General features: G+C 41.6%; 1 protein-coding gene across 3 annotated transcripts in view; it reads left to right on the plus strand.

Moving 5' to 3' along the window:
- The window catches only part of MSL3 (MSL complex subunit 3), a 39827-nt gene extending 38968 nt beyond the window's left edge, over positions 1–859 (plus strand). For all 3 annotated transcript variants that reach the window (XM_075852749.1, XM_075852751.1, XM_075852750.1), the window contains one exon: positions 440–859. In XM_075852749.1, coding sequence (XP_075708864.1) covers positions 440–539 — 100 coding nt within the window. In that variant the 3' untranslated portion in view covers positions 540–859. The remainder of the gene's footprint in view (positions 1–439) is intronic.
- Positions 860–15533: the final 14674 nt, after the last annotated feature.

A 15533-nucleotide genomic window follows, 5' to 3' on the forward strand; every position in this document is an offset into this window, starting at 1 on the left:
TTTTTTTTTTTTTTTAATAATGCTATAAATCACTGCCGCTCAGTTTGATATCTGCATCTAGCATGAACTCTAGCAATGTGGTAACCAGGCACATTAGTAACCATCTTTTACTATTGTATTTACTGGAGTTTAACTTTAAGAATAGTGTAATACCTAATACAAGAAGCAAAGTGGCTCCAAGGTGATGTCTCACTTTAACATTTTCAGAACCTCTTAGAATTGTTTTAAGGAGAAATCCATCCAAAATGCATATTTTGACATACCATAAAGATGTGTCAGTAGATAACATCATTGAGTCTAAGTTTCAACCTCCACTGATTTCCCAAACCATTGAGCACCTAAACCCCTTTGACAATATCATCTTCATAGTATATGCGTAAAGCCCCCTCAGCTAACAATTCCATAGTTATCGTTAAAGTGTGTTGCTTTTCTTTTGCAGGTTTCTTGCAGAGTATCATGAAGACTTCTTTCCCGAGTCGGCATATGTGGCTGCCTGTGAGGCATATTATAGCACTAAAAATCCTCGTGCTATTTACTGAAATTGCCATCCAGTCTGGTGATTCATGATTCATTCATTTTGTGAACTATTTGGATGCTGCGTCAATTTTGGTGTATATTTTAGGAACTTTTTATGTGAATGTGTGAAATGAACTTAAGAAAAGTATGTACTGAACAAGCAGCAAGCAGATGAACAGTGGACTCTTGCCGTATTCTTTCTGAACACTTACTGTAAAAGGAACCTGTCGGACACAATGGATTTTCCTCTAGTCACTTCCCAACTATTCTGAAATGCCATCTGCTTTTATGAACTGACTTGTTGATTTGTGTTATTTCTTAAATAAATTTTGTGTTGACATTATTTTCATGTTTTGCTAGCGAAGTGGCCAAGGTATAGGGAGTCTGTCACCCGTTTTTTCCATTCAAGCTGTTTCCACCGCTAGACATGATATAGTTATGCAGTGGCCCACATAACTTTTATTACATACAGTTGTGGTCAACATTATTGACACCACTAAATATTAAAGGGGTTGTCCGTGGACCAAAAATTTTATTAATATTTTTATGTAAAAAGAAGTCGCTTACTAATGTACTTAACCCCTTCACGACTTTACGGCTATGTCCCTTCTAACTGCCGATTTCCCGTGCAGTTAGCATGTGTATAAACGCTGACCGCCTGGAACGGCTTTAATGAGTGCAGTGCTGCAGTCATGTCGGCCGGGGCTTTGCGAGCCCCGGAATACACCCCCCCCCCCTACACTGTGGATCGCGTCACCTAAGCACCCTACAGCATCGGAATCCCCGGCCAGCACTATGGCCGAGGATTCCCCTCCTAGAGGGAGCCCCCCACCGTCTCTCCTTCCCCGCTGTAGATAGTTCCACCCACCCCCCTGCAGATAGCAACCCCCCGCTGTAGATAGCTCAGGTGGCGCGATGCTGACTCTAGGAGCGGAATCCCCGATGTCAGATCGCACTGGTCTGCGATTCTGCTTCTAGAGAGAGCTCCTGACGTCACTGTCCATTTTGCCAGTGACGTTAGTGACTCTCTAGGAGCGGAATCCCCAGCCTACACTTTAGCTGGGGATTCCGCTACTGGAGAAGCCCCTGGTGTCACTATCCATGTATGGACAGTGATGTCGGGCTACTCCTGGAGCTGAATCCCTGCTTTAAAAGCGGAATCCCCTGCCAGAGTTAACCCCTGACGTCATTGTCCATACATGGACAGAGACATCAGGGGCTTCTGGTAGGAGCGGAATGTTTTGCCAGAGAGATTCCGCTCCTATAGGGATCTACAGTGGTGCTATTTACAGGAAGGGAGTGCCATTTACGTGGGGAGTGTCGCTATCTACAGGGCGGGTTTTGCTATTTACAAGGGGTGTGTGGCACTATCCACAGGGGACACTGGCGCTATCTACATGGTCACTGTGTGGCACTATGTGGGCATTATCTACAGGGAACTGGCACTATTTACAGTGTGCACTATGTGGGCACTGCCACTATTTGGGCAATGTTGCACTATCTACAGTGGTATTGCATCATTATCTACAAGGGCACTGTGGTGTTTTTAGGGGGTTGGAACAAATAACCCTAACGAATAAAATTCATCCAATATTTTTTTTTATTTTTTTAACGTCCGTGAAAAACTGATGGCAAATGCTGCTTAAAAACAGTCAAACGGCCGGGAAATGGATTAAAATTTTGAGACACATTGATGCAAAACAGGCATGAAATACTGACCGTTGATTCGTTGTTGACTGCCATTTTTTTCACGGTTGTGTATATAGCCCTCCTCACTCTCCCCTCACAGCGATCCAGGGTGACTGAGAAAAAAGAAGACTAATTGTTACAGAGCTCTACAGTGGATAGATAGATAGATATAAAAAAATTACAAAAACTTTTTTTTTTTTCTTTTAGTGATTTGTCTGCTCATAATAATACAAATTAAAAACACTGAATTAAACTAATCTAGAAAATGAAAGCCTCATAAATCTTCTAAAAAAGCAAAGTCAAATAGTTGTGATATTCCAAGCGGTTCCAAAGATATTATCGTTTAAGTGCATATCAAAAATGGAAAATTTGACCTGGACACGGGCATCAATGACCCTTTGTCATGAAAGGGTTGATTAAAATTTCGGTATTAAATGGTGACGGTCACACCCGGTGAATTGTTCCTGGAAGTCCTGTAGCTTTTCTAATATTGATGACTAGGCCCCACTTGACTGAGGGCTTGCTTCTTGTGTTCGTGTAGGCATCTCATCAATCGGATGACCGCAAGGGGCTGTAAAATTGCCTATTGTTGGAGTCCCCCGATCAGAGTGTCAGCTGATGCTCTGCTTGGGGACTCCAGTACTTCTGCTGACGTCACTGCCCATATATGGACAGTGACATTGGAAGCAGTGCTAGAGTCCATGGGCAGAGCATCAGCTGATGCTCTGCTCGGGAACTCCAGCGATAGGAAACCTCTGAAGTCACTGACCAAATGTCAGGAGCAGTGCTAGTGTCCCAAGAAAACCGCTAGCTGATGCTCTTCTCAGGGGACTTCAGGAATAGGCAACGTGAGAGCCCCTTGCGGTCATGCCATTAATCACACACACGAACAGCACAGGAAGCAAGACCTCAGTCACGTAGGGCCGTGTCGGCATGTCATCAGTATTCGAAAAGCTACAGGACTTCCGGAACAATTCATTGGTTTTGAACGGCTTGATTAATTAGTAAGTGACTTCTCTTAAAAAAATATTAATGCAATGCAATTTTCAGGTCCCCAGATAACCCTTTTTAACATACATATAATTATTGTGATGGGTCGATTGTGGGCTTTCTCACCCCAAGCAGGGGACGACATATTACAGAAGTTACTTCTGGCCACTGGTCCACCAGCACTTGGAGTCTGAAAGGGTTATTGCAGATTACATTATGTAATGCCCCATGTATCTGCGTGATGGCCAAAATCAGGAGTGGATTAGTCTGAATTACATTTTCAAGCCATAACTATCCTTCACCTACGTTCAGGGAAGCTATAGGTCAGTCGTTTTCTCAGTGTGGTTTGCTTGGAAGAGCAGGTCAGGAAAAGCATTGTACAAAAAAACACCGGCTATCTAAAAAAAATAAATAAATTGTGCAACGCTTTTTGTAACTCCACCACCTAAAATAGAAAATGTCCTTATGGTCCATCTTTCCAGTCATCATTTCTTTACTATTTAAAAATATTGTGGCCTGCAGATGGTCCAAAGCCGTCATGCTCTATTAGTGTTACACTTAGGGCCACCATCAAGGCAGTACAGGTGATATTGTAGTCATGGGCCCATTCATTTCACAGACCCTTTCCTGAAAGACTCTCCTAATATGTGGTATGGGTCTTAAAGTTCTTATACGATTCCCTTATCCGCCCACGGGAGCCTACACGTTGTTAATGGTCTTTATGGTTCGTATCAATCATGAGATGTTCCTCTCAAAAACATTCTGCTCAACAAATATACATAATGGGTTATCATATGGTGTATCCACCACTCAAGAGCCAATGGTCCGATGATCTCCGGCAATTTTTTTTTTACATACTGACCTTCATACTGTGGCCAGTGATTGGCTGCAGTCATCATGGGTGGGAACAGTGATGCAGCGAAGACCACGGGACCCTTGATCCTTCAAAAAATTGAGTATTTCTTACTTTAGGCCGTAAGCAGTTGTCATAAGATTTTTTTTTTTTTAAATAGTGATAACAGCTTTAATCTATTTTCTAATAAATATCTACTCATCAAATGTCCACCTCCCCTTTAACACACTGTAGCGGGCATGTAGCATACACATCAGCCAGTCTAGCTATTGCATACCCTTCCACGGATCGCCTTGTTGCTCAGAGCAATACGATTTCAACACTAAAGTGAAATAGCAGTCAGGGCCAAAGTGATAACATTTTTGACTCCAAGTGGAAGGGGGATAAGCGGCAGGGAAAAGTCACAAAACTGAGCTGTGGAGATTAACGCATGCACACAATTTCCCTTTCCGTGCCCCACTCACAATATACAAAAGTCAATCATTAATTAGGAGACTAGGATTCACCCTACTCTGCAGCTACGAGATTGTGTGTGTCTGTGTGTATAGTAAAAATGTCTCACTTTTTTTCTTAACTCGTAACATAGGGTCTACAATCTACAAAAACATGACTAAAAGGGATTGTCTGGTTTAGAAAACACATTTTCGGCTACCCTATTAGGGAATTTTGACTTTAGGACGATCTATTAACGTCTCTCGCTCTGACGCACCTGACGTGTCCATGCATTACTCACACAGCCCATTTATTAAATTAGGAATGGTGAAATGTTTAATTTCCCCTTAGTTGGTGCTGCCGAGGAATTTTCTTTCAACTTTCCACAAATTAATTATTTTTTAAAAAAAGATTTATTTTTCAGCTTTTTTAAACATTGCCAGAATGAGGCAAAAGTTACACAATATACAGACAAACACATGGCCAGATCTAGATAAAGGCAAATACATTGTATTAAAATAAAAGAGCACAATAAAGAATTACAGTGTGAACTTTTCTTTTTTCTGTTTTGTTTTTTTGTGAATTCTTTTTATTACCGAGAGATCCAACGACATCCCTGTAACACTACATCCCCATCTTTACAGACACACTGGACCTACCGGGACTGACTGATTCAGTGTAAAACGAGTGATACAGCTGTTCTGTATAGAGAATATAGAACAGCTGTATCTCCAAAAGTAAAACAAATGTTTAAAAAAGACTAAATACAAAGTTAGACTAAACAAACTGACTGATCCATTTATTTAAAAAAAAAATTCTTAAAGATGTACATAGCCTTTCATACTCCTGAAAGTATATGCACAAATTGACAACTGACTGTTAACATTCTGCATGTCAGAGGGCTACGTCCCTATACACTGTGACAGTGTCCAATCATCGCTGACAGTATCATTTTAACTATTGAGTGTCAGCTGCAGTCCACAAGATTTCATTCAACTAAATATATTGCTTTGTACTGCTGTTGTAGCATTATAGTTAAAATCAGTTAGTTGTGTTATAAAAAGTCTCCAGGTAGGCCAGTCTCTATTTATACATTTGCAGGAGAAATAACAGAGGAATTGCACACCAAAGCGTTTTAAAATGCTCCAGATTTATCATCTCATGTGGAATACAATAATTGACTATAAGGCCTGATTCACACGAGTGCTGCGCATCTCGGACGTGAAAAACTGCAGTCTGCGGGGATGTCACGCATCCCCCATAGTTGAGAGTCTATGGAGTGATGCGTGAAAAAATAAGATGTCACGGTCACAGGGTATGTGGACCCACTAGGCCGCTCCGCCGTAGCGGAGAGGCAGCTGACCAGGTCACAGTCTATATGAAAGTCAATATTAGATAGTAACGCTTGGGTACCTGAACTAGTCCAGACGGTGGCTGTGGCTTCAGCACGGATGGAGGCCGGTACAGCAGGTAGCGCCACACGTGGCGGGCAGTATCCGTTGTGGCAGAAGACACTGGACATGGCAAACGACACTGGACGTGGCAAACGACTGCAGGTGCAGTAGACACGACTCCAACACTGGTAGGCACAGGAACAAGAACAATATGGGATACATGAACAGGTAAAAAGGCACGGGTAACAACTGGAACGGGAAACACTAAGGGACCATTTGCAAGACAGACTGGGATAAACTAACAATGCTCAGGCAAGGATCAGAAGGGCTGGGACCTTCTTATAGGCCAGGAAATCTTGGGCCGTTGATGATGATGATTTCCTGATGTTCGCGCGCTGGCCCTTTAAGGACGGGCACGATCATGCGTGCGCACCCTACGGGACACAGCAGAACGGAACAGAAGTGAGCGCTGGCGTCTCCTAGGAAGGAGATTGGAACCAGCGCTCACGGATCCATGGCTGTGGGTGTCGGGAGGTGAGTAAACCCGACGGCCCGTGGCCATGGACGCTACATAGGACAAGTCCTATTTTCCCACGGACCCTTCACACGGTCCGTTGAAACAACAGCTGTGTGAACGGCCACATTGAATTACATAGGTCCGTGGGACGGCCGCTGTTTCAACGGCCGTCCCACGGACGTTTAACACGCTCGTGTGAATCAGGCCTAACAGAGATGTCAGGAGAGGTGATAGATCCTCTATAAATTGAGTGACTCACAGGTGACGTCTTTTCTTTTCCCTCGAGTCCAGACCGATTTTCCTGACAACTGCAGTTTCCTGGCAAGAAGTCTATGGCTTTAAGCTTCTGCAGCCATTCCCGCCTAGTAATAGAAATAAATTCTGACCCCAGACCCCTAAATAAGTTATATAAAATAAGTGCACCAGACTGTAAAAGTGTCATATTTTGTACCCCGTTAGGTAATAGTGCTACATTTAAGCCACAAACAGTAATGGAGCTCCTCTTAGTGTCGTCGTCCCCCTTTGTACTTCCACACCGCAATAATGACCCTTTTTACCCCTACATAGTAATAATGCCCACAGTTGCACCCCCAATAAAGTAATGCCCCCATTGTGCCCTCTAGAAAGTAATAATGCCCCCTTTGTGCCCTCTAGAAAGTAATAATGCCCCCTTGACAGTAAAAATACCCCCTCTATGCCCCACAAAGCTCATATGATCAGCCCCTACAAAGCTTATATCAGTAATTGGTCAGGAAAAGGGAAGGGGAAAGAATGTGGTCTGTAGGTAAATTAATATTTAACTTTTATTAATATGCATTAAGATAGATAATAAATTAAAAGTCCAATGGTGCAACCTGGTATGTGTGAGTGACCCCCAAGCTCACATACCTATTGGCCATATGTTGTATAGTAGAATATTGTTATGAAATAAATAAATAATTATGCTGTCAGTAAAGCTCAAGTGAGAAACACATGGGTTTCTGTGCTGTCTGGATGCCAAGATACGTAGTAGGTAAAATTGATGACATCAGTAAAGCCAGTAGGCTGAGAAGTATAACAATCAGTCAATCTCTAGACAGTAAGATATTTGCTTGGGTTAGCGTTACTGCGTTAGCTGTGTTAATAGGCAGCGCGATTGTAGTGATTAAACTTGCCGTGCCGTTAGTATTGGTGTCAGGTTAAGACTGTACGATAGATGGAGGCAAACTATGCCAAATGCACTGCCATGCGATATATTTGTGGCACAGTGTGAACAGTCAGTTTACAACTGCACCCTCACGCTGGTGTCCCTGTGCGTCAGGGCAGCAGCGTGGGGAGCAGCCGTAATGTGTACTATAGCCGCGCTTAGCTGTCAGCTGAGAAGCGGTGTGGGGGAGCCGTCCTTCAAATTGACTCTGCTGTCAGAGCAGCCGTGATATGTTGTAGTTGCCGCGCTCAGCTGACAGCCTTCAATGGGAAGGTGAAACGTTGCCTGTATGTTGGGAGAATAAATTTTGGATTTTTCTACATTACTGGAGTGCTGCCTCTTCTTTCGGATTGTGTATCCTGTATATCATGCTGTGTTTGTTCCTGAGCCTTATCTGATGATGGAGTCATGTTGTGCCACCTGTCACGCCTGCTGTCATACACCATGGCTGGTGTCATCTGCCACGCCTGATATCATCTGCAAAGTGTGGCATCATCTACCTTTAAGTTTCATCTGTGCCTAAGCCTTTGTTACTTTCTGGACTATTACAGGTACTCTTGTGCTAGGACATTGTATAGACTGTTATTTGACGAGCTACTACTCCGCTACAGCGGTGTGGCCTAGTTGGTCCACATAGCTTGTTGGCACTTTTATTTCTTTATGGACTGTCCGGTTGCACCATTGCCTATTTCTGCATCCCTGTCCTTGTGTTATTTTCACTGTTGCAACTGGCTGCAGTTTAACCCCTTCAGGACAGAGCCTGTTTTGGCCTTGAGGACGAAGCTGATTTTTTCAAGTGTTACCTTATGTAGTAATAACTTGGGACCTATCCAAGTGATTCTGAGATTATTTTCTTCTGACATATTGTACTTTATGTTAGAAAAAAAAGTTGGATGATAAATTCAATATTTATGTGTGAAAAACACCAAAATTTTTAGAAAATTTGCAAAAATTGCCATTTTTCTAAAATTAAATGTATCTGCTTGTAAGACAGACAGTAATACCACACAAAATAGTTACTATTTCATATATCCCATATGTGTACTTTATGTTTGCATCGTTTTTTGAGCATTATTTTATTTTTCCAGGACGTTACAAGGCTTAGAACTTTAGCAGCAATTTCTCATATTTTCAAGAAAATTTCAAAAGCACCTTTTTTCAGGGACCAGTTTAGTTCTGAAGTGGCTTTGATGGACTTATATATTAGAAAGTCCCCATAAATCACCCCATTTTGAAAACTGCACCCCTCAAAGTACCCAAAACAGCATTCAGAAAGTGTTTTAACCCCATAGGCGTTTCTCAGGAATTAAAGGGAAGGTGTCGCAAATTTATTTTTTTATACATAATATTGCTTTTTGTATGTTATTAAAATAAATTTTATTTGTTTGTTTTTTTTTGTTCTACTTTTTACTTTTTTCTCACTTTTACTTCTCTATGGGGGAGCCGTTCCATTCACTATAGCGTACGCCGTCTGTGTGGGAACGGCGCATGCGCCGCTCCAACACAGACCAAAAGGAAGGTCTTCGGCAGAGCGAAATCCGGCACCATTTTAATGTTGACTGGAAGCCGCGGCCGGACAGTAAGATGATGACTTCCGGTCGCGACTTCCGGTCCACAGCGAAGACGCAAGGTATAGGAGCAGAGGAGGCAGCAGGAGCAGGTAAGTTATGTTTGTGTATGTGATATGTGTATTATGTTCGTGTATGTTCGTGTTATACTGTCTGATTACCACTGTATCTAATCCTCCTACACTGTGCATTCGCTCAGAAAATGGCGGCACACAGTGTAGGAGGTTTGAAGATTCAACCCCCTCCTTCTCCTGGCACTAGCCAGGATAAGGGAGGGGGGATTGTGTGAGGAAACTAGAGCGAGTGTGTCTACCCCAAATTTGCAGCATAAAGCAATGAGGTTGCTTTACCACATTGCCAATGCTGCAATTTTGGGAATTGCTCCCTCTAGTGACCAGCACATGGAAATGTTATAAATTAGAATCTAATTTATAATATTTCCTGACTTGTGAAAAAATGAAAAAAATTAAAACAATGTGTAACTTATATACTAACTGTTTAACGGAAAAAAAAAACATTTCTAGCGACACATTCCCTTTAAAGCAAAGTAGAAGTGAAATTTACAAAATGCATTTTTTTTGCCAAAAATAATTTGTAATACAGTTTTTTCTGTAACACAGAAGGTTTTACACGAGAAATGCACTCAATTTATATTGCCCATATTGTGTCGTTTTTAGAAATATCCCAAATGTGGCCCTAGTGTGCTAATAGACTGAAACACAGGCCTCAGAAGCAAAGGAGCAACCTAGTGGATTTTGGGGCCTCCTTTTTTTTAAATATATTTTAGGCACCATGTCAGGTTTGAAGAGGTCTTGTGGTGACAAAACAGTAAAAAAAACAAAAACGAAAAGTGACCCCATTTTGGAAACTACACCCCTCCCGGAATTTATCTAGGGGTATAGTTAGCATTTTGACTCCACAGTTTTTTTGCTAAATGTATTTGAATTAGTCTGTGAAGATGAAAATCTACTTTTTTTCTGAAAAAACGTAGAAATTTGTAATTTTTACAAAGAATAAAGGAAAAAAAATACCCCAGTATTTGTAAAGCAATTTTTCCCGATTATGTAAATATGTGGTAATAAACTGCTGTTTGGACCCACAGCATGGCTTAGAAGGGAAGGAGTTCTATTTGGCTTTGGGAGCTCAAATTTAGCTGAAATGGTTTTCGGGTGTCATGTCGTATTTGCAAAGCCCCTGAGGTACCAAAACAGGGGAAACCCCCCAAAAGTGACCCCATTTGTGAAACTACACCACTTAAGGAATCTATCTAGGGGTATAGTGAGCATTTTGACCCCACAGGTCTTTTACAGAATTTATTCGAATTAGGCCGTGAAAATGAATATCTCCATTATTTCCACTAAAATGTTGAATTTTTTAAATTAAAGGAGGAAAATTCACCACAACATTTGTAAAGCAATTTCTCCCGAGTACGGCAATACCCCACATGTGGTCATAAATATTTTTTTATTAGAAATTAATTAAGCCTATCTGGACTGATCCATTTTTTGCTTTTTTATTTTTGTTTTTCACTCCCCGCCTTCCAAGAGCCATAACGTTTTTATTTTTCCGTCAATAGAGTGGTGTGAGGACCTATTTCTTGCGGAACCCACTGTAGTTTATATTGGTACCATTTTTTGATACGTATAACTTTTTGAGCACTTTTTGTTACATTTTTTTTAGAGCTAAGGTGACCAAAAAACAGCGATTTTGGCGTTTTAAATTCTTTATTATATACGGTGTTCACCGTGGGAGTAAAAAAACGGTATATTGTAATAGTTCGGACTTTTACGGACGCAGCGATACCAATATTGTGTATTTTTCTATTTTTTACATTGATTTAGCGAAAAAATAGGAAAAGGGTTTTCTTTTCGACTTTATTTATTTATAATATTTATTTATAATATTTTCAGTAATAACTTTATTGAATTTTTCTTTTTTTACAAATTTTATTAGTCCACCTAGGGGACTTGCATTAGATCACTGGTACAATACACTGCAATACTAATGTATTGCCGTATATTGTAATTTTTACAGGCTCCTGTAACAGCGTGATCGCTGTTTCTGTCCGTTAGTCCCGGGTGTCAGCTGTAATACACAGCTGACACCCGCAACGTATGGCACGGGCTCAGCGTGTAAGCCCGCTTCATACTCCCCCCCCTCCCGCACACTACGACATGCTATTAAGTCGTGGTGCACGAAGGGGTTAATGCGCAACGGGTGGTGCGGAGTGAAAATTACAATTTTCCACTCATATGCCATTTTAGTGCACAATATGTTGTGCCCAGTTTGTGCCACTGAAGACAAATACCTCATAAAATGCCAGATCTGTGGACGTAAACTGCTGTTTGGGTACACTGTAGGGCTCAAAAGAGAGGGAGCGCCATTTGGCTTTTAGAGCGCAGATTTAGCTTGGTAGTAGTTCTGTTTGGCGTTTTACTTGTATTTCAGATTATAATGTGGGGGGCATATGTAAGCTGCGCGGGGTACATCAGGGCATAATAAGAGGGTATATTAATGGGGTTAATAAATAATAATTCATAGGTATGTGGCCAGTGTCGCATTAATAAATGGTGCCAGATGTTATCCGCTTTTACAACACTGCACATTTTGCATCGCTATATTCTGAGAGACAGAATGTTTTTATTTTTTCTCCACTGGAGCTGTGTGAGGGCTTAATTGTTGTGAGACAATCTTTAGTTTTCATTGGTACCATTTTGGGGTACATGCAGGTTTTTTTTAACACTTTTTATTCAATTTTTTGGCAAGCAAGGTGACCATTTTACTTTATACTGCAGGTCGATATGATTATGTCGATATCATATGTATATAGTCTTTTTTACGTTTTGCAGCGTTTGCGCAATAAAATCACTATTTTATAAAATAATAAATTTTTTGTATCCCCATATTCTGAGAGCCATAACTTTTTTATTTTTTAGTCAAAAAAGCTGTGTAAGGGCTTGCTTTTTGCAGGACGGGTTGTAGTTTTTATTGGTACTATTTTGGGGTACATGCGACTTTTTGATCACTTTTTATTGTATATTTTAGGAGGGGTGGTGACCAAAAAATAGTGATTCTGGCATGGTCTTTTACTTACATTTTTTGCGGTATTCACCGTGTGGGAAAATAACATTTTAGTTCCATAGTTTGGGTCGTTATGAACGTGGTGATACCAAATATGTGTACTTTTTTAACGTGTTCATATTTTGTCCTATAATAAAAGACTTATTATAGGAAAAAAAGCATTTTTTGTTTATGTAACTTTTAACTTTTATTTTTAAACTTTTATAAAACATTGTTATTATCTTTTTTTTACTTGTCCCACTAGGGGACATTTAGACTTGCAGCTCTGATCGCTGCTAGAATACATTATTACATTATTAGAACATTATTAAATTTTTTTTTACTTTTTACACTTTCTTTTTTTACTTGCAGCTCTGATCGCTGCTAGAATACATTACACTACCTACATAGTGTAATGTGTTCTAACTGTCATTGTGACGTGACAGTCACTCTGACAGCAAGCCTATGAGGACCAGCCTCCGGCTTGTCCTCATAGGCTTCTGTACATGGCAGCCCCGAAGCCATTGTCTGGCTTCCGGTTGCCATAGATACCATCGCCAGCCCCCGTGATTTCACGTGGGGGATGCCACTCTACGCTAAACACCTTAAATGCGGCGATCGCAACCGAACGCCGGATCTAAGAGGTTAACTGCCGAAATCAGCGGTGATGTGCCGTTGAACACCAACAGGGAATGCAGGACTGACACTTTGCACAGTTAACCGCCGCGGTGGTGTAGCAACTTGGTGTTGGTCACAGTAGCAGGAGCAGGTCTCGATGCTGGTCACAGTAGCAGTAGAAGAACTTGATTTTGGTCGCAGTAGCAAGAGTAGATTTTGATGATTGTTATAGTAACAGAAGCTGAAGTTGGTGTTGGTCACGGTAGCAGGAGATGTTGGTATTGTTAGTAGGAGAAGAACATGATGTTGGTCACAGTAGCAGATCTTCATCTTGATGTTTATCACAGTAACAGAAGCAGAACTTGATGTTGGTCAGGACTAGATCTTGATGTTTAACACCATAGAAGGAGCAGAACTTGATGTTGGTCACAGTAGCAGGAGAACTTGATGTTGGCCACAGTAAAAACCTTCTATAATTCCAGCAGTGAGAGAACATTTTCCAATAAAGAATATATCAATTGCAATTGCGAACTGGTAGTATATGTTATAGAATGTTTGGAATGCAAACTTATGTATGTGGGTTGCACTACCAGAAAGTTTAAGACTCGGATCTTGGAGCATTTAGGATACATTAGGAATCCAACTCCACTAAATATCTCCACTGTAGCAAAACAACAGTAGGTCGTCACAAACATTTTGCTTATATGCCATAGAAAGAGTTAAAATCTCAGCAAGAGGTGGCAATCAGAAGCATGCTCTACTAGATAGGGAAGTTTTCTGGATATATCACCTAAACACTAGGAGCAGAGTGGAGGTCGGGGCAGATGTACAATGATGACATCACTGGATCCCCAAACTCCTTGGTTCAAATGCAGGGGCGTTACTAGATTCCATAGGGTGCCATAGCAAAGTCAGTGATGGCCCACACCACCTAGATAACAGGAAGCTGAACTGCAGTAATGCAAACAGAGGGTTAGCTATTTTTACTTAAGCAGCAACCAAGTAGCTAGAGATGAGCGAATCCATTCTACACAAATCAAATTCAGTCTGAATCTCCAAAAAGTTTCATATTCTGCAAAATCTAAAACTTTTTGGGTTCATGGCACACGAATTGGGGAAAAATAGCGGATCCAGGCTTCCCTATAATGCCTTGCACTGTGGTTATCCCCCCCTCTAGCACATGCTGGCTGGACTTTAAAGAGCTTGAAAGAGTCAAATGCAGTCCTAGTGGACATCAGAGAATCAAACACGATTTTTGTAGGTCAATCGGGGGAATTGAGATTTGCAACAAATTTTTTTGATGAATTTGGATGTGAAAGTCAGGTCACTTAGCAGATTTTTTGCACCAAGGAGATCTCACACAGACGGGCTAAATAGCAGAAAACGACCACCCTCCTTTTCCCTACAATAAAGACCACATTCTTGCACCTGTGTGAGCCCGCTCAGACTATGAGCCCCATAGCGGCTGCTGTGACTGCTACAGCTATAGTTACGTCCATGGTTAGGGTCATTAGGGCGATGGTTGGAGTAAGGGTCAGGGTGGGGGCTAGCAGTCTCAGAATTCTCACCCTGGTTCCACTCTCCTCCTCATCTGTCAGTGAACTAGGGTTATTGGGTTATGTTAAGGATTAATAGACTCACAGTCCTCGCTCATGTTCTTGTCCTGGTTCATTCTCCTCCTCCTCACCTCACTGTGGGTTATAGTCAGGGTTGGGGTTAAGGCTATTAGGGTCAGAGGCGTAAGTTAAAGCTCAAGTGCCCCAATCTACCATATATCATTTATAATACTGGAGTCGTCTTCTGCGACAAAGGGGCTTTTGTGGCCCCTCAGGTTCCAGGGCCCAGCTGCGACTGCTAGTACTGCACCCCCTATAGCTATGCTCCTGTTTCAATGGGATTACTCCTCAGGTGATTGTGGCTTGGCATATAAGTCCATGATCTTACCTTCTGATATCTTATACCCGTGCTTGTTAACGAAGTCATGAAGACACATCAGGCAGACATAAATGCCCAGAACCATTATTCCCAGAGTGATTAGTATCCACAGGGCCACTTTAGACATGGGGGACTTTATGGCACCTCTGTATGAGACGGGCCGGTTGTTGTCTTCTATGGTGCTTGACTCCGTTGGACGTTCCTTTCGGGGTGGAGTACGTTGGGAAATCTGCACCGGTCCGGTCTCCAGCCTACTTGCTTATGGAGAATACAGGAGATCATCTATGTGCCTCATTAAAGGCCATCGTGGTTCAGGTTTTTTGTCTTCGGCCTTCTGGACTGAGGCGTCAAATTTGGTAAGAGCAGGACATCTCCCAGGTCAGAACATTATGGTTTGTGATGTCAATGTCCATGCATCACAATCACCCCAGTGCCACCTGTTTGTGATGTCATTGCCAATGCATCACAATGTCCCTATATGCTAATTAACTATGTATGTGCCGGAGAGTAGAGATCCCTCCTTGTCCTTTCTTAATAACCACATGACAATCCCGGACGACCCCTTTATTCTGAGCCCTCATTGTATCATTTCTTATGTAAATTCGTTTTAGTTGTGCTTTTTATGACGATCACTTTGTAGGGGTATAATCTTGTGACATTATGGCACTTTATATCACATGTATGCTAGAAAATTCTCCCACAAATCTGGCGTGTGTGAATATAAACTCTTACGCTACAGTTTGGACACTGTACGATTTTTTGGGGCTTTATTTGG

Source organism: Rhinoderma darwinii, chromosome 2 (assembly GCF_050947455.1).
Source record: "Rhinoderma darwinii isolate aRhiDar2 chromosome 2, aRhiDar2.hap1, whole genome shotgun sequence".
Classification (NCBI taxonomy): domain Eukaryota; kingdom Metazoa; phylum Chordata; class Amphibia; order Anura; family Rhinodermatidae; genus Rhinoderma; species Rhinoderma darwinii.